The sequence below is a fragment of the Actinia tenebrosa genome, unplaced genomic scaffold (genome assembly GCF_029948245.1).
Source record: "Actinia tenebrosa isolate PJP-AT-01 unplaced genomic scaffold, QUT_ActTen_1.0 PGA_scaffold11__36_contigs__length_13525064, whole genome shotgun sequence".
Classification (NCBI taxonomy): Eukaryota; Metazoa; Cnidaria; class Anthozoa; order Actiniaria; family Actiniidae; genus Actinia; species Actinia tenebrosa.
Genome location: NW_028292571.1, coordinates 10,499,609 through 10,523,172, shown reverse-complemented (window position 1 = coordinate 10,523,172; position 23,564 = coordinate 10,499,609). Strand labels below are relative to the sequence as shown.

General features: G+C 34.7%; 3 protein-coding genes and 1 non-coding gene across 8 annotated transcripts; 2 read left to right on the top strand and 2 right to left on the bottom strand.

Annotated features, from left to right (window-relative positions):
• The first annotated feature begins 145 nt into the window (after positions 1-145).
• Positions 146-4,193, top strand: LOC116298723 (histamine H2 receptor-like). 5 transcript variants are annotated; one of them, XM_031707281.2, is made up of 2 exons: positions 146-583; positions 3,185-4,193. In XM_031707281.2, exon 2 carries the CDS (start codon positions 3,194-3,196, stop codon positions 4,133-4,135), a length of 942 nt encoding a protein of 313 aa, XP_031563141.1. In that variant the 5' UTR covers positions 146-583; positions 3,185-3,193; the 3' UTR covers positions 4,136-4,193. The 5 variants fall into 5 exon arrangements, with proteins under 5 accessions (XP_031563141.1, XP_031563148.1, XP_088883952.1 ...); XM_031707288.2 differs by having other exon boundaries at positions 146-623; XM_089027826.1 differs by lacking the exon at positions 146-583 and adding an exon at positions 654-1,172.
• An 827-nt stretch (positions 4,194-5,020) lies between these two features.
• LOC116298752 (trefoil factor 3-like) lies at positions 5,021-9,652 on the bottom strand. The gene is made up of 5 exons (XM_089027839.1): positions 9,442-9,652; positions 7,627-7,698; positions 6,763-6,936; positions 5,735-5,893; positions 5,021-5,217 (listed from the first exon to the last, which is right to left on the bottom strand). The coding sequence occupies exons 2-5, from the start codon at positions 7,679-7,681 to the stop codon at positions 5,195-5,197; spliced, it is 411 nt and encodes a 136-aa protein (XP_088883965.1). The 5' UTR covers positions 7,682-7,698; positions 9,442-9,652; the 3' UTR covers positions 5,021-5,194.
• On the top strand, positions 8,253-8,327 carry Trnac-aca (transfer RNA cysteine (anticodon ACA)). Its single transcript has one exon. It is a non-coding gene; the product is annotated as a tRNA-Cys (tRNA).
• Positions 9,653-15,079: 5,427 nt separating the features above from the next.
• Positions 15,080-22,921, bottom strand: LOC116298803 (uncharacterized). The gene is made up of 6 exons (XM_089027837.1): positions 22,729-22,921; positions 21,038-21,112; positions 20,173-20,337; positions 19,558-19,716; positions 18,619-18,777; positions 15,080-15,337 (listed from the first exon to the last, which is right to left on the bottom strand). The coding sequence occupies exons 2-6, from the start codon at positions 21,090-21,092 to the stop codon at positions 15,321-15,323; spliced, it is 555 nt and encodes a 184-aa protein (XP_088883963.1). The 5' UTR covers positions 21,093-21,112; positions 22,729-22,921; the 3' UTR covers positions 15,080-15,320.
• Positions 22,922-23,564: the final 643 nt, after the last annotated feature.

The following is a 23,564-nucleotide window of genomic DNA, read 5'->3' as shown; positions in this document are numbered from 1 at the left end:
GTTATTAACCATGTTTTGTTAGTTAACTAAGACGGTTACTAGCCGTTAACAAGAAGAGGATCGGGTGAAATATATATATTTTCACTTCACTCAGTTCATTTACCAGTATTAAGCTTTAGAATGGCTAGAACAGACACTACACTAGCTACAATTTCTATTTAAAAGGACAAAAATAGACCTGATTAATTTTCGAAAGAAATCGAATCGCTGAAGTCCATTGGTAACCTAAACAAGGAATACCCCGAGCAGTCAAGACTTCCGGTCGGAGATTTGGGAGTCGGAAATTAACTCAAAACCGGTTACGGTCAGATCTTCTCAGTTCTGGGCTGACCAAGATAAGCGTTGGCTCTAGGTACGAGATCACATTTGGAAAAGGTTGACATTATTTTCCATGGCATTACGAGCTTAAGGCCTATTTGAACTGCACATCGGTTACAGTCAGATCCTCTCGTTTCTCAGTTCAGGTCTGAGCAAGATAAGCGTTGGATCTACACGAGATCACATTTGGAGAAGGTTGACATTATTTTCCATGGCATTACGAGCTTTTAAGCTAAAAAGGCCTATTTGAACATTGGGTTACCTGGTAAGAGAACCATCAACCATCGTCTACCTTCAATCCGCATGTAAGCTTTGGTTGCTGTTGTTAATTTTGTATTATTATTGATCATTCTGTTTAAAATGATTTTTGCGATCGGAAGCATGAACGCGAAGATAAAAAAAAAATCATTGAAGAAAATATCGATATATATAAAATGAAATTACGATGTGTTTTTTCCGACCTTTCCGTTTAATAATTTAATCCAGCTTCCCTGCTGATGTTCTGCGATTCAATAGCCGAACATCAGCAGGGATCACTCATTCAAATAGACCTTATAACCTCTTCATGACAGCTGATGCAAATTCTGTTGTAACTCAATCACATTGAGAGAGCCATAAAACAGTTTTCGTACGACTGTGAAAATGTCGGTGCCCTATTGCTCCAGTTGGCTTGCAGCTACCGTGATGTTTTCTAGGATTTTGACGGGGGGATTTTTTGTTCGCGCAATGTGATTGATCTGGTATTTCCACTACCTTGGTGTGAATGTGCCCACTCCGTGTTCATACCGTGTTTCAGGCTTTTAATTGGATGGATAGTGAATTCGTGTAATTTGGAGTCTGTGCGAGATCACGAGGTAACAGACTATGAACTTAATTTGCATATTCGCACGTGTAAATTGAAATCTAGAGAGAGAGAGAGAGAGAGAGCGTGAAGAATAGTAAGTCGAGAGATACTTTGTGTTAAGAAAACAATCGAAAATACAACAGAGTCCCGCTGAGCTCGATGTTATATGTAAGTAGAGTTGTTTGTTGGTTCTTTCCTGTGCTTCGAGGGTTTTCCGCGTTCTCCGGCTTTCCTCCCTCCGTAAAAATCAACTTCTAAACTCTTGTGCGATGTTGTTGGGCTGGCGTATGACTTGCCGTGTCACGACCGTGTCTGTGCCGTGAGTTTTTAATAATTTGAAAAAAAACTGCTGTAACAGGTACCTGTCCTTCGTGCTGATCCTTTTCTTTGTTTCTTAAAATAATAATAATAATAATGATCATAATAATAATAATGATAATAATAATAATAATAATAATGATAATAATAACAATAATAATAATAAATAATGATAATAATAAAATTCAATTAACTATTAATTATGATAATAGAATTTATAATAACGTTGATAAAGCATCGATAAAAGCATATTTGTAAAATATAAAAAATAATTAAATAATTAGATAATAATAATAATAATAGTAATAATAATAATAATGGAATTAACAATGGATTCTACAGAATGGCCCTTCTTCCACTGGATTAAATGTGAATAATCGGCAAGGCAATACGCCAAGACCTTTGTTATATCTTGTCATTTTAGAGTGGTTTCTATAAAGCCATGGAATATACTTTTAGCAAGTTGAACTCTACTCCACTCTAATTTTTTTTGTCTTCTATTGTGTTTATCTGGCTACACTTTAGCTAGTACACTTTGTCTCACGGGTGAATGAAAACCGCTCTAAAAACACGAGGTACTTTGTAGCTTATGACTAGACTTAAGATACAATTATAGGCAATTTCACTTATATAAGTATAAAACGTCGTTGGTCAGTGTTCTGGAGTGAACGATATGAGATTAACTATTTATGTTCTAAGGATTTCTGGCAAAAAAAAACAAGAACAAAAAATAAAACAAAAAACAAAAACAAAAACAAAAAGCAAAATTAAATTAAATTAAAGCAAAATACAAAAAAAACAAAAACAAAAACAAAAACAACAACAAAAAACCAAAAAACAAAACAAAACAAACAAACAAATAAAAAAAAAATAAATAAATAAAACACACACACACGTTTTTAACCCAAAGGTCAGGCCCAATGTTCCAATATAAAAGGAGACTTCATTGTTCGGCCTTGAATATATTACAGTTTGCAGCGTGCTACCCGATTTCTGTTTCAGATCTCAGATTTAGACCCACATGTACAGGGTTTTTTTTTTTTTTAAAGGTGAAAATATAAAAGGGATTTTTCCTCATCCTATGAGATATCAATCTGTATTTCACCTTACAGTTCCTGACACGAATGAAAAACGTCTGCGAAATGTCTTCATCCTATCGTGAAGATATGTAAATTTGACTTTCCGACAAGCCTAACAAATGGACTTTACAAAATGCTAAACCTTAGAGTTAGTGTTTAAGTTTGAGGTTATTGTCTTTATTAACACAGTATCTTGGTCTCACAAAAGTATAATCGCGAATTTGTTTCTATACTTGAAGAAAACGAACACTTAGTTTCTTATCATAAAAACTCTCCTAAATTATTAGGAGAGGACTGAGAATCACGCATGCGTTTGTCACGCGTTTGTCTCTGGTGTTAATTTCTATTGACCAAGTAGAACATTCGGACTTAGTGAACCAATAACACGTATCGCTGTTACAATTTTGAGCCTTACTGTAAGAAAAGACAATCTTAGAGTGTGATTTAACTGACGTGCTTCCGCTGCTAATGACAAGTTGGGTTAGTCAAAAGAGAATATGTCAACATTTCATTAATTTTTGTCATGTAGATAACTAAGTACATCGAAACGACTAACAGGATCTTACACGCGATTTCCCGCTACTGATAAAGTTAATAACCTTTTCTATTTTTTTCTTTAATCAAGAATATCAGGATGAATGGAACCAACGCATCGAGTACTGCACAAGAAACTGAAATTGATACATTATACTTCACGGTCAAAGCCATCATCTGTGTCATCACTGTGCTAGGAAACGCACTGGTAATATTCCTTATTATCAAGTCTAGACGGTTACGAGTTCTACCAAACACGTTTATCGTAACACTTGCTATAGCTGATATGCTTGTTGGCGCGATCATAACTCCAACAGAACTTGCTTGCAAATACTGGAATGGACATTGTGACATTTTGCTGCAAAGATTAACATATGATATCTTGTATCATTTATCTGCAACGAACCTTTGTGCTTTGACTTTAGATCGTTTTATCGCTACTGTACGACCTCTTAAATATCCATTTATCATGACTTTGGAAAAAGTGGTCATGATTGAATTAATAGCTTGGATTTCGGCCGGTGTGACGTCGTTCACGTCGTATACACTCATAATCCATGGATTATCTTACGAAGGTATCCAAATTTTGGATTTAGTAATCTTCCAAATTCTTCCATCGATTTTATTAGTGATTATTTATATCCGAATGACTTACGTTGTTACAAAATTAAACAAAAACCAAATTCAACAGATTAACCAGATAAGCTTCAATTATGGTAGAACGGTGTCTAGAGGAGCTAAAACAAGCTTGACAGTAAAAATGACTGGTGTGATCATTATCGTCTTTATTTCTTGCTATATTCTCGCTGTAGGCCGCCGACTTTATTTCTTATTTACGAGGAAAAATATTCCTTATCCAGTGGTGAGAAAAATGTCAAGGACCTTGCTGAATGTCAACTCTGCAGTGAATGTTTTCGTTTATGGTTTGATGAAGGGAGATTTCAAGAAAGAACTCAAAAGGAACCTGAAATGTCTGTATTTTTATTCAAATAATAATTCGAATAGCTTCTGCGAGGAACACATGGAAATGAGACGATTATGATATAGAAAAATCAAATGAGAAAGTAAAATAAATAAAAATGGACAAAAAAGTGAAAAAAGTCTGTCATTTGTGTTGTCTTTGTTAATATTTCTATTGTGATGCTAGAGATAATGATGATGATGATGCTGATGTTGGTGATGATGGCAATGATGATGATGCTGATTGTGGTGATGATGATGATGATGATGTTGATGGTATTGATGATGATGGTGATGATGATGCTGATGATGGTGATGATGATGATGCTGATGTTGGTGATGATGGCAATGATGATGATGCTACTGCTGCTGCTGATGATATGATGATGCTGATGTTAATGATGGTGGTGATGATGGTGATGATGCTGATGATGATGCTGATGATGGTAATGATGATGCTGATGCTAATGATGGTGATGATGATGATGATGATGGTGGTGGTGATGATGATGGTGATGATGGTGGTGATGCTGATGATGGTAATGATGATCATGATGATCATGATGATGGTGATGGTGATAATGACAATGATGATGATGATGATGATGATGATGATGGTGGTGATGATCATGATGATGATGATGGTGAAGGTGATGATGATGATGATGCTGATGGTGGTGATGATCATGCATGATGACAATGACTCTGATATTTTTAATGAGGATAATGAAGATAATGTTGATAAAGATGATGTTGATAATGTCGATGGTAATGATGATAATGATAATAGCAATGAAGAAAAATGGGAATGACGATGATGACTTGAACTTAAAATCTTACAATATTATCATTTTTTGCACAAACCTAAAATAATAACACAAATAAATACGTACACAGTTTGATCTGATTAAATGTATATTTTTATTACTTCTAATTCAGTACAATTTCCTTAAATCTCTTTATATATATAATTTACTTAATACTTGAATATTTTTAACGACTTAAGTAATAAGAATTTTTTTCAATTTAAAAAAATGTTTTTAATTAAAACTCATTTTATTATTTTTTCCAAATTGTTTATTTTTAGGCTGCATTTCTTTTCCATGGTCATACATGAGTTGATTGTAGCTTTTTTCCCTTTTCAAGCGTGGTAATAATTCAAACCTAAATACGCAAAGCAACCACTATTAAATGTTACTTAAATGTGACTACGACTACGACTACGACTAAATAACACTAAAACAGAAACATCAATCAAACCAATTCACTACAGTGCGACGTGTCTAACCGTGGCCACCCAACTTATTTTTTACTAGTTAGCTAATGAGACGTGGCTAGAATTTTTCATTTGCACTATTTTGACCGCAAATACTTAAAATTATTTCATTAAAAACTTAAAGCAATGACTAGTAATTTGCCTAGACGATACCAATTTTGGACCTTTTGGTTGTTAATACTGGAGAATTTCGTATTGGAAGTCTTTTAATTGATGGAAACACTGGAAGGAAAGGATTTCACGGTCAAAATGTAATGCTCAAACAAAAAAAACAAAAAACAAAAAAACAAAAACAAAACAAAACAAAAAGCAAAACAAAAAAAAAAAACATAACAAACAAAAACAAAAAAAAAAAAAACAAAAAACAAAAAAAAAAAAAAAAGAAAAAGAAAATAGGAAACTTACCAAAGAAGCACCATGGCACGCTTTCCACGCTATCGTCATAGCAACATCGTCTACCACCATGCCTTTTTTCACACTGTTCCTTAGTTATTCCAGGAAATCCGCAATTGACTCGATTCTTAGGGTTGATAACATCTTTGTAGCAAACCAAACGTTTAATGCCTGTACAAGACATCAATCAAAAATGTCTTACTATATTTCATTATCAAGTCAGACTCTGATGGCAGCCATGAACAGAGGCAGGGTGCTAATCAAATTTACAACAGAAAGAATTTAGTTTCACAGAAAAAAAAACACCATTATATTGCAGTACTTCTTGTCGTGGCTGCCATCACGTGATCGTGCATACAGCTATATTGGCAAACTCAGTTCGTCATTTGCTATCAATTAGATAGTATGTTTTTGCTTGTTATTCATAACCATATCAAACAATTGTTGTCATTCGCGGGCTTCCTGTGGTGACAAACCACGCTCCCCTCCCCTACATAATTTCCAGTCTTTTTTCGGCCAAAACCAAGATGGCTGACTAGTTAGTGATGTTTTCACTCGATTTACTCTAAATTTGAGCAGTTTTGAGCAAGAAATTCGCCTATTTAGTGAAGAAAATTATATTCCAATTTCCTAATATGGTAAGTACATTCCATATATGGTAAAAGAAACAGCTCGAGCGGAACGACAACTTTTCTATGTGGAAAGTTTGATATGTGCATCTCATAAATCTCATTACAACCACCACCACCTTGTACCACTACTATTCACTCATGAACTTATACTAAAAAAATAAAACAGTAATGATAAAAAGGTAAATTATACACCGTGAAAAGATGAAAAAACTTACTGACGTTTCGGACGCTAGTCCTTCTAAGGAGTAAAAGTTTCAGTAAGTTCGTCAGTAAGTTTTTTCATCTTTTTACGGTGTATAATTTACCTTTTTTATCATTACTGTTTCATTAGAAACACCGACGCAGCTCACACTAGTTTTTAGCTGGTTACATCTTCTAAAAAAATAAAGAACAAAAACAAAAACTTACCAAAGAAGCACCATGGCACGCCTTTTACGCTGTTGTCATAGCAACATCGTCCACCACCATGCCTGTTTTCACACTGGTCCTTAGTTATTCCTGGAAATCCACAATTGGCTCGATACCGAGGTTGGAGAATATTCTTGGAGCACTCAAGTGACATATCGACGCCAGTATGCACGCCTGTCAAATAATTAATAAAACATTGTAAACTATTTTTTACCACTATTGGGAATTTTCTTGCTTTCTGATTGGTCTAGAGCCTTGACAGGCAAAAGCATAGAGCATTTGAGCTGGGACCGATATGGTACATGGGAGTTTTGTTAATTAGATGAATGTAGAGATACAAATTCGTGAAATGTTCATAAATTGCTAAACTGACAGAAAGTATGGATGACTTCAACACATATTTATTCTTATCATATAAATATCGATGAAACACCAGGTTTTCTCTAGTGTCGAAAACTTGATATCTTTCACCAATGTAAGATACCATATCGCTCTTGACAATAAAGAATAAGAATAAAGAAATAAATAATTTTTGAGCTTTTGTTTTATTTAAATTTCATCGATATCTATATAATAAACAGAACATTACATTGCCGCTTGGAGATACGAATTTTATCTTCTCGTGTTCAATTTAGATATCTCACTCGTTCGCTGCCCTCACTCGTGAGATATCAATTGAACACTCGAAGATAAAATTCATAACTCCGCGCGACCATGTAATATCCTCTATTTACTAGTATACTTTTCGATCTAAGCTTCCTTGTTCTATGTTTTGAACCAGACAGCGATTTCACAATTAAGTGTAAATCGCTCAAAGAGTTTTGAAGCAAAATACTCATTCCAAAAGACTATGACTATACTGACCTATCGGCAGCATTGAGACAAACAAGACAACAAGTCCTGTCATGATGATCGCCATCTTGCAACTTTTCAGCTCTGAATAAAACAACAACAACAAACAAACAAAAACACGAAACTCAAATAAGTTATAAGAAATGTGGTTAGCAATTTTTAAAGTGAAAAATGCAAATAAACGGTTTTATTAATAGATTACACCGCGCGTAGACTCGGCGTATTCAAGTGCTTGAGAAAAAAATATAGGGGTGAAGCAACAGTTTTTATTTTCGCGAGAATAAACATAGCCACCGTGTGATAAAGATCCATGCATAATGGATTCAATTTTTTTTTTTTTTTTTTTTTTTTTTTTTGGAAGTTAAGGAATCGAACAAAAAAAAAAAAAAACTTGTGTTGTATCGTTCAATTTAAGAGGAAATTTTTTTCAATAATGAGCAATATTGGCAAAAAGCGCCAAAAACTAGACTCTCGTATGAGTTTTGATTCCAATTTTCGTTTTGGCTTAACACTCAAAACCTTTTTTAAACAGTTAGAAATTGATGAACTATGATAAAATGCCTGTTTAAAGCGGTATTTTTAATTGTACAAAGATGTACGTTTTGTTGCATTTGTGTTAAGTTGTAGCTTTGTCAGTCCGACCTCTAGCTCAGCTGGTAGAGCATCGGTAGTACAATTCCGAAGGTCGTGGGTTCGATTCCCAGCGAGGTCGGAAATTAATTTTTCCGAATTTATTTCTAAGGGTCTTTCGCCCGGAATAACCTTGTTCCCAAGCACTATAACTTATCTATATTTCTATATCTTGTATTTCATAAGTGCTACGCGGTCCACATATTCTCATCCTTTTGGTTTAATTGATTATTGAGCGATAGTTGACTGTGTGCTTTTAGGTGTCGTCGAACGAAAGCATTACAATTGCATGGTGACTCACCCGTAGTTCTATGAGAGGTACTGTTTCGATGTTTTGGATGGATAAATACAGAGTATTTTGAGGATATTCAGTCCGCTTATATATTATCGTTGTCATCATCTCAAAAGCCAATTATCGCTTGGTCATTGTATTCTAACCGCATGCATTGAGATCTCAGAGCCGGTTTCTGATGCATGGTTAATCGTTCTTTTTCAAAACAGTTTTTTTTTTAAGTAATAGGGATTGTTGAAAGCATGAGCATTAAAAAAACAAAAACAAAAACAAAAACAAAACAAAACAAACAAAAAAACAAAAACAAAAAAAAACAAAAAAAAAAAAAAAACAAAAACAAAAACAAAAAACAAAAAACAAAAACAAAAAACAAAAAAAACAAAAAAAACAAAAAAAACAAACCCAAGATTCTACATCCTTTCTATAAACCTTTTTGATACTTCCTATAAAACTAATTTTTTATTTTACTGTTTTTCCCTCTAAAGTGCTATTTGAAGGAATTGAAAAACTTCCGAAATTTTATTTACCTTGAATTTTAGTGGAATTGTCTCGGTTCTAATAATCACCGATGAATGCCTTTTCTTTATATTCCGATGGATAGTATTGTATTTTGAGGGAGCAGTTTTAACGGAGTCTGTTTCGCCATCTACTCATGACTAGGCATTATCACTCAATAAATTTCTTTGTAAAAAAAAAAAAAAAAAAAAAAAAAATTGTTTTATTTCTATAAAGATTAAAGGTCGGACTACTGACTTAACGTACAATACTTGTTATTAGAATTGCATTTTTCATTTCTTTTTCAATATTGATTATGAGTCTAGCGAATATTTTGATCGTGAAATACGTACAGAAAAAACGTATAGGTATGTTATAAGAGAAGTTCTTAAAATAGATAACATACTAACCTTTGAAAGTTTTTCTAAAGCGCCGTTCGAAGAAGAAGTGTTGGTTTTTCTGTATCTATGCTCTGTTATATAGCCGCTAATGAGCGAAAAGTTCGGTGTCCATGGTAATTTTCTTTCCGATTCAAATATCCATGCATAATTTTTCTTGGCTTTTGCAGAAGAATATTTCTGTCTTAGAAAATTGAATAATTAAAAGTGAGAACGAAACTAAAACGAAAAAGAGAAGAAGAAGAAGAAGATTAAGACAGAAAATGAGAAAAGAAACAAAAAAAAAAAAAAAACAACACTAATTCAATCTGCAGTAGTGATATTAAGCCAAGTATTTAGCGGTAAAGCAGAGAGAATATATATATATTATTAATTCTCGAGGGAATACTATTATTATTATACAATTAATGACACGTGGCGAGTCAAGAAAACACAATACTAATTTTCTTTGTTGTTGTCAAAAGTTTGTGCATTTACAGCTTTGCAACTGAATTTTTAGTAAGGAAAATGAAAAGTTATTTGAAAGGTTATCCTAAATATATTTTTCAAAGTAAAAGAGTTAAGTATGCATGAAAAAGGGCGAAGGTCTCCCTAACTACCCAACAGGTCCTCTTAAATGTAGTTACTGACTGATGCCTTGCAGGCGTCAGGCAATATTTTCAATTATTTCCAAATGTTTTCAAGTTAATCCTCAAAAGTATTGATCTTATGTGTGCACAATAATGGCTAAAGGAGAAACTTTAGATCTGCAAGTGTCACTCCAGTCACAGTTTGACAATATCTTTCCTAGTTACCGAATAGAAGCAACTAATGTATCACCAATTCTTGAACTATTCAATGTGTACAATTCACTTTCTAGTAGGGTGTAAGGAACTTTACTTGTAGACAGTCATGATCAAACTATTATAATTTATATTTTTGGTCTTTTTAAGTGTCGTCTAAAATAGATTAAGAATAAGTATAAGAATGTATGAGAACCAATACAAAAACAAAAATGACAGAAGAGAAAAAGAAAAATGTAAAAAGCTAGAGAGAATTATTTATTGAATATTAAATTTGTGTAGATACAGCTCAAAAAAAGAGTCTCATTATCAAGTTTATTACACATAATGTGATATCTAACAGATCAAAAACAGTTTTCCGTTTTTGATTTGTTTTATAAAATAACAAACGCGCGAAAAGATCGAAAAAAAGCAAAGTCTAAGTAAATTCTCCCTACGTGCCGTCTTATTCAAACTGACCAATGAGCGCGCGCGATAGATTAAAAATGACGATAGCGTGTTTTGATACTCTCATCAAACATGGTTTTCGACCAATCATAGCGCGCGTAGTATCCCAATTATTTTATAATAAAAAATATAACCTTGTTCCACATACACTGACGTATGTTGCTTGTTATTGTCAAAAGTTTGTAATGACTCCTTGAGCCTTGATGGCCGGAGGATTGTTTAGTCAAATCGAACTATTCTTAGTTAGTCAAAAATATAAATGCAATCAAGTTTTGAATAAAAGTTCCATAGACCATTCGGCTTACTCACAGATCGAGCCTTGAAAGACATCCTTTGAGCTAATCTAAATCAGGGCACGTTAACTTGTTGATTTGGGTAGGTTTAGTAGCGTTTAAAGACGAAAAGAAACGGAGTAAAACAACAACTTCGTGTTTATTCCGCCATTTTGTAAAACGACAAGCAAGAGGCAACATCGTAGCGCAATGCACGCTGGGAGCTACATCGTTAATTTCGCAAGCATAAATTACGATCTATCAACAAACTCACAGATCGACATACATAATCATGAATATCAATATTTGCATATGTCGAGAATTATTCGTGCTGGTATGTATCCTTTTGCATGCATTGAAGAGAGTCTAAGTAATTATTGGTTCGATACAATCGTACTTGATTTGATTTTAGTTGACTAAGTCAACATTAGATACCTATAATGTAATGTGATTTTTTTTTTCTTTTTTTTTTTTTTTTTTTTTTTTTTTAATTTTTAATTTAGAGGCTTTTATTGCGCTTAACGTACAAAGGAGAACAAAAAAATAAATGAACACAAAAGCAAACAAGTGTGATGAGAGGCGGGCGAACGGTTCGTGGTACCACTGCGCTTCGCGCCCCCCACAAACTATTGACAACAAAGGATAATGTGCTGTAGTTTTTCTTGATCTCTCTAAAGCTTTTGACACTGTTAATCTAAAAACCCTTTTATTATAAAGCTTGAACATTATGGTATTACGTGCTTAGTACTTGATCGGATTAGAAATTACTTAAACGACCGCAAGCAATATGTTGATAACCAAAGTGGTTCTTCTGGATTCGAAGATGGAAATATTTCCATTACCTCTATCCTCGACCATACTACACTATAGTTTAGGTTTCTTTCCACATGAATTGAAGACATGAAGATAAACTAAATGATTAATTTCCGTATTTCACAATTTCCTTTATGTGAATATCTAACTTATACCTATGTATTTACTATATTTTTAAATTTAAAACATTTCTACCAAAGATGACTGGATTTTCATTTCTCTTTAAAACCAAAGACATTATTCCCCATTGTTGCAAATTCTGGTTAAACACACAGGGGCGGATCCAGGATTTTTTCATAGGGGGGGTTGTAGCATTGATTGAGGTGCTGGAGAGATATAGCAGACCAAAGGTTAGGGAGACGATATCCGATTATTGCTGCAGGCGAGCATGGTTGTTTCAGGTCCCACACACGGCGTATAGAAGAAAAAAAAGCGAGCGAAATGTGTTCGGCACCCCTGTTTTAATAAAACTCGCGATGCTGTTGATGATGTCATGAAAATAATAATAATAATAATAGTAATAATAATAATGATAAATCACGATGGCTCTCATAGTGGGGGTGGGGTTGCAACCCCCAAAACCCACCCCTAGATCCGCCACTGACAGAATCAGGTACCTGTCCCTCGCGTTGGTCCTACCCTTGGAATAATCAAGGCAAATCGTGAGTAATATATTGTATATTTGTATGAGTTTTGATCCCAATTTTCGTTTTGGGTTAACACTCAAAACTTTTTTTAAATTGTTAGAAACTGATGTACTATGATAAAATGCTTAAAGCGTTATTTTTAATTGTACAAAGATGTTTTGTTGTATTTGTGTTAGAATGTAGCTTTGTCAGGCTTTTTTATAGAAAATATATGGAAAATAAGCAAATGAAGGCCTGAACCTCATTTTCGAATAACATTTTTGCTTTGGGTTCACACTTTGATTCCACTTTCATCGGTCCTCTCCACTTCCTAACGAGTTAAACTTTCTGAATAACAAGATTTTAGCCTTGTACAACAGCTAGCCTTTCTTCAAGAAAATAGTTTTTGGCGCTCACCGCTTGAATACGAATTAAAATAATTCCCTCATAATAATAAATAATAAATATTCATTTATGAATGTTGCGCAGATTACATATAATAATCAAATGAATCATTAACATTATTTCAGCCAATCAAATAATAATCATATTTATCTATAAATACTACAAAAGCTAATACATAGATAATATAACTACTACTATATATAAATAATAAAAAGTAGACCGATAGAGGTTTAGCATGTATAAGCTAATTTAAAAAAGGTAAGTCTTCAGATGAAGTTTAATAGTTTCAATACTAGATGTCATTTCGCCAAGTTCAGTTGGGAACACATTCTACAACTGTGAACAAGGGCACTAGGACACCGAATGTGGTTAGATTTCTATAGTTTTTTTTTCCTTTCGATTATTTGAATTAAATCAACGTTATACTTGTTTACTTATCTTGCGTCCGTGTTCCTTCGTTCGCTGTTGTAATGCAGACGTTTTCATTCCAAAGGTTAAACGGTTTGAATAGCCTATGAGCGTTACTTCTTTAACGGCCGTTCCGTACTTGACTCTGTTTGTACTATACCAACAACAACGCGACCGCGTGATGCTCCTTACGTCAGAAATATTCAACCGTCCAGAGTTAATATGATTAATCAACTTCACCTTAAGGTATTAGGATACGTTTACGACCACTATGCGCGCAAACTTGAATAACGCGCTGGCTTTATAGTATAACACAAACAAAGTATACATTTTCTGAAAGCTGAGTAAACATAGTTTATGAAGACATCTTCAAAATACGATTTTTTTATTGTTGTTCACATTATTGTCCTCGAAGCAAAATTTGACCATGCCTCAGTGAAAACGTTAACGGGCGCGTACATTTTAAGCTATGTTTGCGAAAAATGTCTTAACATATATACTCAGGAGATAATAAGCTCAAAAAGCGTGTCCCAGATTTTTGATATCTGTTTTATATCTCTCGCTATTTTCGATCAAAGTTCGGCGATTGCTTTTGGAGTGTTGTTTAGAGTAAAAAGCGTCATAACTTTGGAAATAAAATAAATTTCAAAAATCGGAGACACCCCTTTTTGGATCATGAGTTACTTTATAAACTCTCCAAATTTTAGAAAAATCGAATGAAAGCCAAGGGCCTTTTAGTTTTTTGAAGTTGAGGTTTTAGTGGCAAAAAAGATTCGAGAAAAAAGAATTTCTTAGTTTGGAGCCGGAAGCTGCAGGGAGCCACGATGGTGTTGGTCAAAACACCTGGAGCCTTCCATTTTGTCATCACTTGTCAAATTATCTGTTGTTCTGGACGATCGCAATGTAGGATCTTTTTACAACGACAAAGGAGCATTTGGACTCGACGTTATTGCAAGCTACGGGACATTTCCGGTCTTTATAAAGTCACGATTTTGATTTGTCTCAAAATTTTGGCTTTTCCAATCAAAAATTGCAAGAAGTTTCACAAACATATGAAAGACAAAAATTTAAAGTTAAGAAATTTCAAAAAAAAAAGTTTTTCGAGCAAATCGTCATTTTTCGTATCCTAATACCTTAAGTTCCATATAGAGCCCCGGGGTAGGCTACTAGCCTGCTTGCCATTGTTCTCTCGTCTGCTCGCTTAATCCAATTATTTTGAAAGGTGGGGTGGCAGTGTGTTTACACAGCGATGACAGATGCAGCACCAACGCTAGTGTACGAACCACTGCCCAGCAGGAAAAATAACCTATAGAAATCCAACCACATTCGGTGTCCTAGTGCCCTTGCTGTGAAGCAGCAAAAATAAACGCTCTACCTTCAAGCGCCTAGTTCTAAATTTATTAGCAGGCACACTAAGAACCAGATAGTTTCATGATCTTAAATTGTACGCTGATGGCGCTTTAATGGTAAGCAATACGCTAAAGAAAACTGGTGCTAGACCATGTATTGCCTTGAAAGTCATTAATATGACCTTGTAGTTAATGCAATACTTAATCGGTGGTGATGATGATGATGATGGTAATGATGATAACGATAATGGCGATGATGATGATGATGATGGTAATGATGATAACGATAATGACGATGATGATGATGATGATGGTAATGATGATAACGATAATGGCGATAGCGATGGTGATGATCATGAGAATGATAATGACTACGATGATATTAATGATGGTAGTGAAGATGATGATGATGATAATGATTATAAGCGATAATAGCGATGATGATGATTGTGATGACGATGATTATGAAATTAATATTATTTATCATCTTGGGAGTTTACATTACTTACAAACCTCCTCTTAGTTAGACAAATAAAATACGTAAACGATTTAAGTGTTAATAAATTCATTTTGATGACTTCAAATTACAGTTTAGATAAATCCTTTTTATAAATCTAATTTACTTAATTTTTTTTAAGGATTTAAAATTCCTTTTTTTTTTAATATTTAAGCAATGTTATATTTTTTCAATTAAAAAACTTTTTTATTTAATCTTTTTTTATACTATTTTATCATTAGATTGCATGTATTTCCTTTCCATGGTCACTTGTATTGGACCTTTTACGCCTTTTAAAATCCAGGAACACCTAAGTAGACAACGCAACAAGATAAAGGGTTAATTAAGTACCACTACCACTACCACCACCACCACCACCACCACCACCACCACCACCACCACCACCACCACCACCACCATCATCAGCATCACCACCATCATCACCATCATCATCACCACCACCATCGTCATCATCATCATTACCATCATTAGCATCAGCATCATCATTACCATCATCAGCATCAGCATCAGCATCATCACCACCACTAGATGCATCCTAGCAAATTTTTTGAACCTCACCCTGGACATGTTCAGTTGCTCATTAAAAGTAGAAAACAGCTAGTTTTCAAAAACTTTTTTCATGATTATTTGGTATTTGACCGAAAGTTTTGGCAGCAAGATTTTGAAGGCTCACCATCTATTTTTGAGCTAGTAATCCAACTGCAATGTTCAAATAGGTAAACTTTTGCCGCAAAAATCGAAAAAAATACTTTTTTTCGATTTTTCTCCAAAAATCTTGGAGATCCCTAGAGTGCTCCTTATGCTGGTTCAACCTAGGATCTCCACCTTGTTTTGGTGTCACGTTAAATTTACGAGGCTTGCAAGTCTAGTGTAAGTTCTATGACTACTTGGAACCCTAGGTTTCAAAGTTATGTCAATTTTTGAAACTTGAAAAAAAATTGCCTAAAACATGACGCAAAATTATGAAACTTGCTAGACATGGTTTTTGAAGGTTAAGAAGAAGCTTTGCAAAAGAATCTGCATGAATTTCGTAATTTTACGCAAAATACAGCTGATGGTAAACTTTTTGAACATGTTCAAAATTGTTCTTTGTCTCTTTTCGACTATAAAATATATCAAATAAACGACAATAATTATGGATCAGATAAAAAGAAGCTTCCTCTAACAGCCTATGAGATTTTTTATGCAAAACAAACGCATTTTGATTTTTTATTCAACACTTTAGGGGAAAAATTGGTAGCATATAAATCTTCCAAAATTTGTTTCGAATGTTCCATACCTTGCAATACAGCTTAAAAGTGAACAAATAGTCGGGACAAAGCATTATAAGTGGCTAATTTTGGGATAATATTGAAAAAAAACGAACTTATCCCCAGGTGGAAATTCATGAAAAAATCAAATAAAATACCATGCAATTGAATTATAGCTGGGATAATGTATTGAGTAAACATCCAAAAAGTATGCCTATACTTTTTGAAGTTCCTGATAGATATTCTGGACATTTTAAATAAATTTACGAAACCCCCGTTTTGAAGGGGGAGGGGAGGGTTAGGGTTAGAGATACTTGAGATACCGGTTGTATCGAGACTCAATTCTCAGATATTATTTTTTAGGATTCAAGACTTTTTTAATAGCTAGGACCTATCTTCATGCCTTACTCTGATTTTTGATGAAAGGTCATCTAGCTTATCGGCCAAGACTATCTTCTGAGATGTACATGCTCTTGAAGAAGTAAAACAACGCCAGGCCTGTGGTTTTTAGCAGTAAAGGAGAGAAGTTTGATTCCTCTGCAGTAGGGCGAAGACCTGTCGAGTTTATAAAGAAAGTGAAATCCAAAGAAGATTCACCCTCACATGTACTTGAAAAACATCTTCACCAGTAGTGGCAGGAGAAGAACCCAAGACAGAAGAAATGCACGCACAACTATTGGAACACAATCCGTTAAATGAGATACTCTTTTGCCATTGACTGCACAAAGAAATACATATGCATTTGATTTTTTCCTAAATTTCCATCTCAGAATAAGTTCGATTTATTTCAACATTAACCAACATTAGTCACTTCTCATGCATTTCTCTCGACTATTTATTCATTTTTAAACTGCATAGCAAGGTAGAAGCAAGTGTAGAGAACCATTTAAGGCTAGGAATCATATCTGCTCTTGGACATGTAAACACCCAAAACTGCTATGTAAAACGCAATATGAAATTAAAGGAGCAACTGAGTCACACAACAACAAGGAAACGTCCATCAAAACCTAAGGAGCAGACTGTATCACTAGCTGTAGAAGTGGAACAGATACCTATGTGGAACAGATACCTATAATATTTGTCCTAGACTCACCTATATCAGTGCGAAAAACAAGTCAAATGATGACCTACAAAATTCAGCGATAGAGCAGACGAAGAAAGCAAAGCCTTAATTTGCTTGAGACGTGTTTCTTTTAAATTACACCAAAGTATCAAGAAAATACAAAACAGAAACAAGAAGTCAAAGATTTTGGGAATGCTTAATGTCGAAGAAAGAAGGAGAAGAGTATCATATATTATAAAAAAAGCTAGCCAGAATTACTGTACCACGGAGTACTCAGTATTGATCTGCAGAGCCTGGTTTATATCAGAACTGGTTTCCAAAATCAGCAATTGAAACAAGGTCATCAATTTCAGAACGACGTTCACAGATGAAATGGAGTGCAGAAAACAGTGAAGTTATAACAAATGCATCTGGAGAGGACATGAAATTTAGAAGATTACAGCCAAGAAAATTTAGAATCCTAGAAGGTTTTGAAAACCAATTTGGATGACAGGGCATGACGACAATGGTGCTTAGAGAAAGTCCGCACAGAATGGAAAAGAGTTAATGAAAAGCTGACAAGTTGGAAACCAACGCAAGCCATGACAAAGTAAGAAATGACAAAACCAAATTTTATCAAAAGGAGTATATCTACTGTTAAAACCCAGGACTTTAGCATGGTGGTGTAAAAAAGTTATAAATACGTTAATTAGACTAAAAAAAGTACATAAGAGGAAAGAAATTCAATGGGGAAATACTATTTTGTGAAGGCAAAGCTCACCATCTATAATTTCCTAAGATATGAGGAAAAAACAAAACAGTAAACTTTTTGAACATGTTAAAAAAGAGCACCATGTTCAAATACATTACTTAGAAATAGGTAAACTTTTTGAACATGTCAAAAAGTTTACTATGTCTAAGTAAGAATTTTGAACATGTTCAAAAAACTTACCTACAAACTAGGTAAACTTTTTGAACTTAGGCAAGAATGCATATGGCCACCACCACCACCACCACCACCACCACCACCACCACCACCACCACTACCACCACCACCACCACTACCACTACCACTACCACTACCACTACCACTACTACCACTACCACTACCACTACCACTACCACTACCACTACCACTACCACTACCACTACCACTACCACTACCACTACCACTACCACTACCACTACCACATACTCGTAAACTTCATATTAAAAGATCAAAAGATAAATCAAACCAAATACTTAAAAAATGCATGAACAAAAACAAAAATAACTTACCAAAGAAGCACCATGGCACGCCATTCACGCTATCGTCATAGCAACATCGTCCACCATGCCTCCTTTCACACTGGTCCTTATTTATTCCTACCCATCCACAATCAGCTCGATCTTTAGGGCTGATAATATCCTTAGAGCACATAAGTTGTCTTTTAACGCCTGTACAAGACGAGAATCAAAAAAGTGTGTTGCAATATTTAAATATCAAGTAAAATCGTGATGACAGCCAGGACAGGAAGTAGTAAGAATTGAGTTCGGTCTAAATGTAATTGCATGAGAAACAGTATAGTTTCATATATCAAATTGAGCTGATTCTCGCTGTATATGAGGCTACTTATGCAGCTTCAAAAAGACCCCTTCATAGTTCCCTTCGCCATCTTGAAAGGTAGCCGTGCCTTTGCATCGAAGCAAGACGAACGGTGAGCTTGCAATGATAGAGACCTTTTTTAACACCTTGGACAATTATTCACATGTCTTTATCATTGCAAGCTCACCGTTCGTCTTGCTTCTATGCAAAGGCACGGCTACCTTTCAAGATGGCGCATGGAACTGTGAAGGGGACTATTGAAAGACTCAGAAAAAATCTGCGTCTTAACTTGAATTCAGTTTTAATGGACAAAAATACTCTATTGTATGTGTGCTTCCTGTCATGGCTGACATCACGTGATGGAAGAACCCTGCCCACTAATGTGCTATCAACCTTTACAGATTAAACATTTAGATTTCAATGTATAGCCTTGTAAAGACATTCAAGATATGCATTTACTTCATGGATGCCAAGCAATACAGTCATTTGCATCTAAGTAATAACACATGAAACCAAAACATGTTTTAATTTGTTGCCAAAGCATATTAGTTAGTCAACCGGCATGTTTTGCGCGCGGCTCTTTTGTAATCACATCGCGGCTGCCTGATTTCTGATATTTTTATTTAATGTACCGTAGAAACACCAAGGTGAGTTTTGCACACTTTCATCCCAGCAGCAAAGTCCTAGTTTGAAGTTATTGTCCAAACATTGCTCTTTCTTTATCCCGTACCATCCACAGTCATGGCGCCCGTTTGAAGCTGCAGAACAGTTTTTTGCCTGGTCGGTTTCACCTGCAGTATGAATATTTATGAGGTAGTGCACATAGTGCATTGTTGTCTAGGTTGGGTACTACTATCTTTTGTTCATAATGCCTTATTATATGGTGATGTTTGTACCCGATCTAGAACACAATGCAGCATTTATGAAATGTGATTTTGTCACTCGGTAAAGATCTATATGTTAAGTGTATGCTACATCGAGTGTATAAGCAGATTAAAAAATCTGCCTCAGTTGCAGCATGTTCATAGACACTTTGCAGCACGTCGGAGTGCAGCTCAATTTGGAGGACATAACAATAGGCTTGCATTGTCTGCATTGCAATGACTGGTTGTTTCATGGTTCGATCTGTGAGTTAGCCATGCCCTGACTTAGATCTGCCCAGAGGTTCTTTCAAGGCTTGATAAGTTTGAAGGCTTAACAAAATTGAAAGTAATAATAGTAAAATAAGGTATAGAATAAACACGTACCGTGAAAACAGACGGGGACGCCTGGCACGCTATCGTCGTAGCAACAACGACCCTTGTTGAAAGTCGAGTTTTCACACAACTCCTTTGATATGCCGAGCCAGCCACAATCTAGACGCTCTTGTGGTTTGATAACTTCTTTTGAGCAAGTTTTCTCCATATGCACACCTGTGAAGTATTAAAACATTCTCATGAGTTGAAGAAGAATTTAGTATGTATTCTACTTTATTATATAGATATCGATGAAATATCAGGTTTTCTCTAGTGTCGAAAACTTGATATCCCAGTAGAATATATTCGCTGCCCTCACTCGTGAGATATCAATTGAACACTCGAAGATAAAATTCGTATCTCCGCGCGTCCATGTAATATCCTCTATGCATTCATCGTGAAAAGTGTATATAGAGTTTCATAACTCAATTTTGTTACATGCTATTGGTTTTACAGGGCCTTCTTGAAAATAACTATAGTGAAAAAGCATCCTGCTTAAATATTATTGTAAAATAGATTCCCATGAGAATTCCAATACAGTTATTTCCATTACATTATTATATTTCCGACTGCAGTGTGTTTTTCTAAAATGACTTTCGGTTTCAGCTTCTTCGTTCTATGTTTTAAACCCGGACAATGATTTATCAATACAATGGTTTGAAGTCGAGATTGAACTTGATTATTTTGCTCATCAAGTTCAACCTCGACTTGAAACCATTGTTTCGTGGCCAGTCGAGCGAATTCGGGATAGGTCTATTGAGCGTATATCACCGCTAAACGTTCTTGTTTTCCTTCTTCTTCTTTAGTTTTCTTCTTTTTTTTTTTTTTTTTTTTAAGCAAAATACTAATAATTCAAAGAAACCATAACTATACTGACCTAGCGGCAGCATTGAGACAAACAAGACAACAAGTCCTGTCATGAGGATCGCCATCTTGCAACTTTTTAGTTTTCCTAAAAAAAATATATATAATAATAATAAAGAAAGAAAGAAAGAAGAGAGAGAGAGAGAGAGAGAGAGAGAGAGAGAGAGAGAGAGAGAGAGAGAGAGAGAGAGAGAGAGAGAGAGAGATGTCTTTTATTTAATCTCGGGAAATTTCATCAATGTACAAATTGGTTTTCATGAAAACCGAGTTCATAGGTAATATATATAAAAAATTAATAATAACGTTAAGAATATATAGACAGATTTATGAAATAAATTCTCATCTACCCCCCAAAAATATTATAGTAATTAAAGTGTTAAGGACCAACAGACGAAAGATTCCTCTTAAAAGATTTTAAATTATTGGACAGTCTGACACTTTGGGGTAACGAGTTCCACACTTTTGCACCGTCATAAGAGAGAGCTCTTTTTAAAAACTCAGTGCTGGGTTTCGGTAACTTTAAGCACTTCTCTCTACCACGAAAATCGTAGGTATTTTCTTGAAAATAAAAGAGTTCCCTTACAGATTTTGGTGCAAGTGCATTTAAAGTCTTAAACATCATTATTGCTTTATGCTCCTTTCTTCTTCTTTGTAAGCTTTTCCAGCCTAAAGAAGTTAAAATATCACTAGATCTGACATCGTAGCTGCTTTTTGTTATTATTCTTGCAGCTCTATTTTGCATTTTTTGCAATCTTTCAGCAGACGTTACTGGTAAATTATCCCATACCACGTCACAATAGTCAAACCAAGGTAAAACGAGAGCCTCATATATGGTAATAGCTGTCTCCAAGGGGATGTAATCGCGGACTCGTCTTATGCCACTAAAGAGAGAGAGAAGGAGAGAGAGAACAAAGCGTAGCTCTGTTGTGATTATACTTAGCTGTGATACAACAGCTAAATTAGTTTTAAAATTCAATCTGCAAATGGTGAGACTTTCAATTGCTTCCGATGACTCCTTTATTGGCAGTCCCGTCCTTATCCAACTAGAGATGTTTTAAGAGGACCACGAGTTCGCCTGTCGAATTACTGTCAGGTGTCATCCTCATTAAATATAGTGGCCTTTATTCATAATTTATTTTGGCTTTTGGTTTCGACATTTTTTCCATTAAGGTATGTAATGTTTTCCCCATTTCAGGCCACGTGTCTTTTCAAGCAAGGACCATTTCTTTGTTTAGCGGTTGTGCATCCTTCAATTCTAACTAATTTCTGCTTTTACTACCTTTAATTAAGTGCTATTTGGACGAATTAAAAATCTTACAAACTTTTATTCAACTGGAATTTTCAGCTAGTGGAATTATCTTTAAGTGCCACTTGCTATAATCCTGGTAAACGTTTTTTCTTGATATTCCGATAGGAACTCTCTACATACATCGTCATTTACTCAACACTAAAAATCACTTGATACATTTATTTGTAAAAAATTAAAAAAACAAAAACAAAAACAAAAAACGAAAACTAAATAATTAAAGCCCAAATGTCGAAAGACAGACTTAACTTGCAATAGTTGTGATTAGAATTGCATTTTCATCCCTTTTTCTACACTGAGTATGAGTCTAGCGGATATTTTGATCGTGAAATACAGGGGGAAAAAACGTTTAGGTATATTAGTAAGAGAGGTCTTCCTAAAACAGATATAATACTAACCTTTCAAGTTTGTCCAACCGCCGGTCCAAGCAGATGTGTTGAATATTCTGTATCTGTGCTCTGTTATATAGCCACTAATGCACGACAAGTAGTAGGTCTGTGTCTAAATTTCCCTAAGTGACAGACACCATCTCCTTATATCTAGATTCAACTATTTTTAAAACTAGATTTTCTCCTAAATAACGACAATCAAGATAATATATATTTTGGATATTTCTTTTGCAAAGATTGAGTTTCTACCAATTCAATCTCCAATGTTATTTAACACGAAAACATGAGAAGATATTTATTATTAAAGAAAATATAATCATATTACCAAGGAAATGAGACATGAATATGGAAACTTGAGCTTAAACAAATAATCATATTGTCAAGGGAATGACACGTGTAGTCGTAAACCTTTGTACTCATTTTGCTTGTTATTGTCACACCGGGGCGAATTGTGCATTTACAACTAGCCACTGAATATCTAGTAAGGACGAATAAGACTATTTGAAAGGTCATTCCAAATGTATAGCATAGCGATGGTAGCCCTAACTACCCAACACAACCTCTTAAATGTAGTTAATATTACATAGGCCATGAAGACAGACGTTGTTTTAACAGTCTAAAAAGAGTCTTTCCTTCTCAAGGGAATGGCACATGAATATGGATAAAACTCGAGCTCAAACAAAAAAATATTCTCAAGAGAATTAGTGGCACGTGCAATCTAGAAGAGACATTGCACTCAAGGGGATTGACATGAATATGGATAAAACTCACCGAGCTCAAACAAAAAATATTCTCAAGAGAATTAGTGGCACGTGCAATCGAGAAGTAACATCAGTTTGCTTGTT

Excerpts from the sequence above, each read along its gene's own strand:
- LOC116298752 (XM_089027839.1), bottom strand. The coding sequence starts at position 7,681 with ATGGCGATCATCATGACAGGACTTGTTGTCTTGTTTGTCTCAATGCTG. Across the intron at positions 6,937-7,626 it reads TGTCTCAATGCTGCCGATAG|GCGTGCATACTGGCGTCGAT; the intron begins GTCAGTATAGTC and ends ATTATTTGACAG. Across the intron at positions 5,894-6,762 it reads CGTGCCATGGTGCTTCTTTG|GCATTAAACGTTTGGTTTGC; the intron begins GTAAGTTTTTGT and ends TGTCTTGTACAG.
- LOC116298803 (XM_089027837.1), bottom strand. The coding sequence starts at position 21,092 with ATGGCGATCCTCATGACAGGACTTGTTGTCTTGTTTGTCTCAATGCTG. Across the intron at positions 20,338-21,037 it reads TGTCTCAATGCTGCCGCTAG|GTGTGCATATGGAGAAAACT; the intron begins GTCAGTATAGTT and ends AATACTTCACAG. Across the intron at positions 18,778-19,557 it reads CTCACCTTGGTGTTTCTACG|GCGTTAAAAGACAACTTATG; the intron begins GTACATTAAATA and ends CGTCTTGTACAG.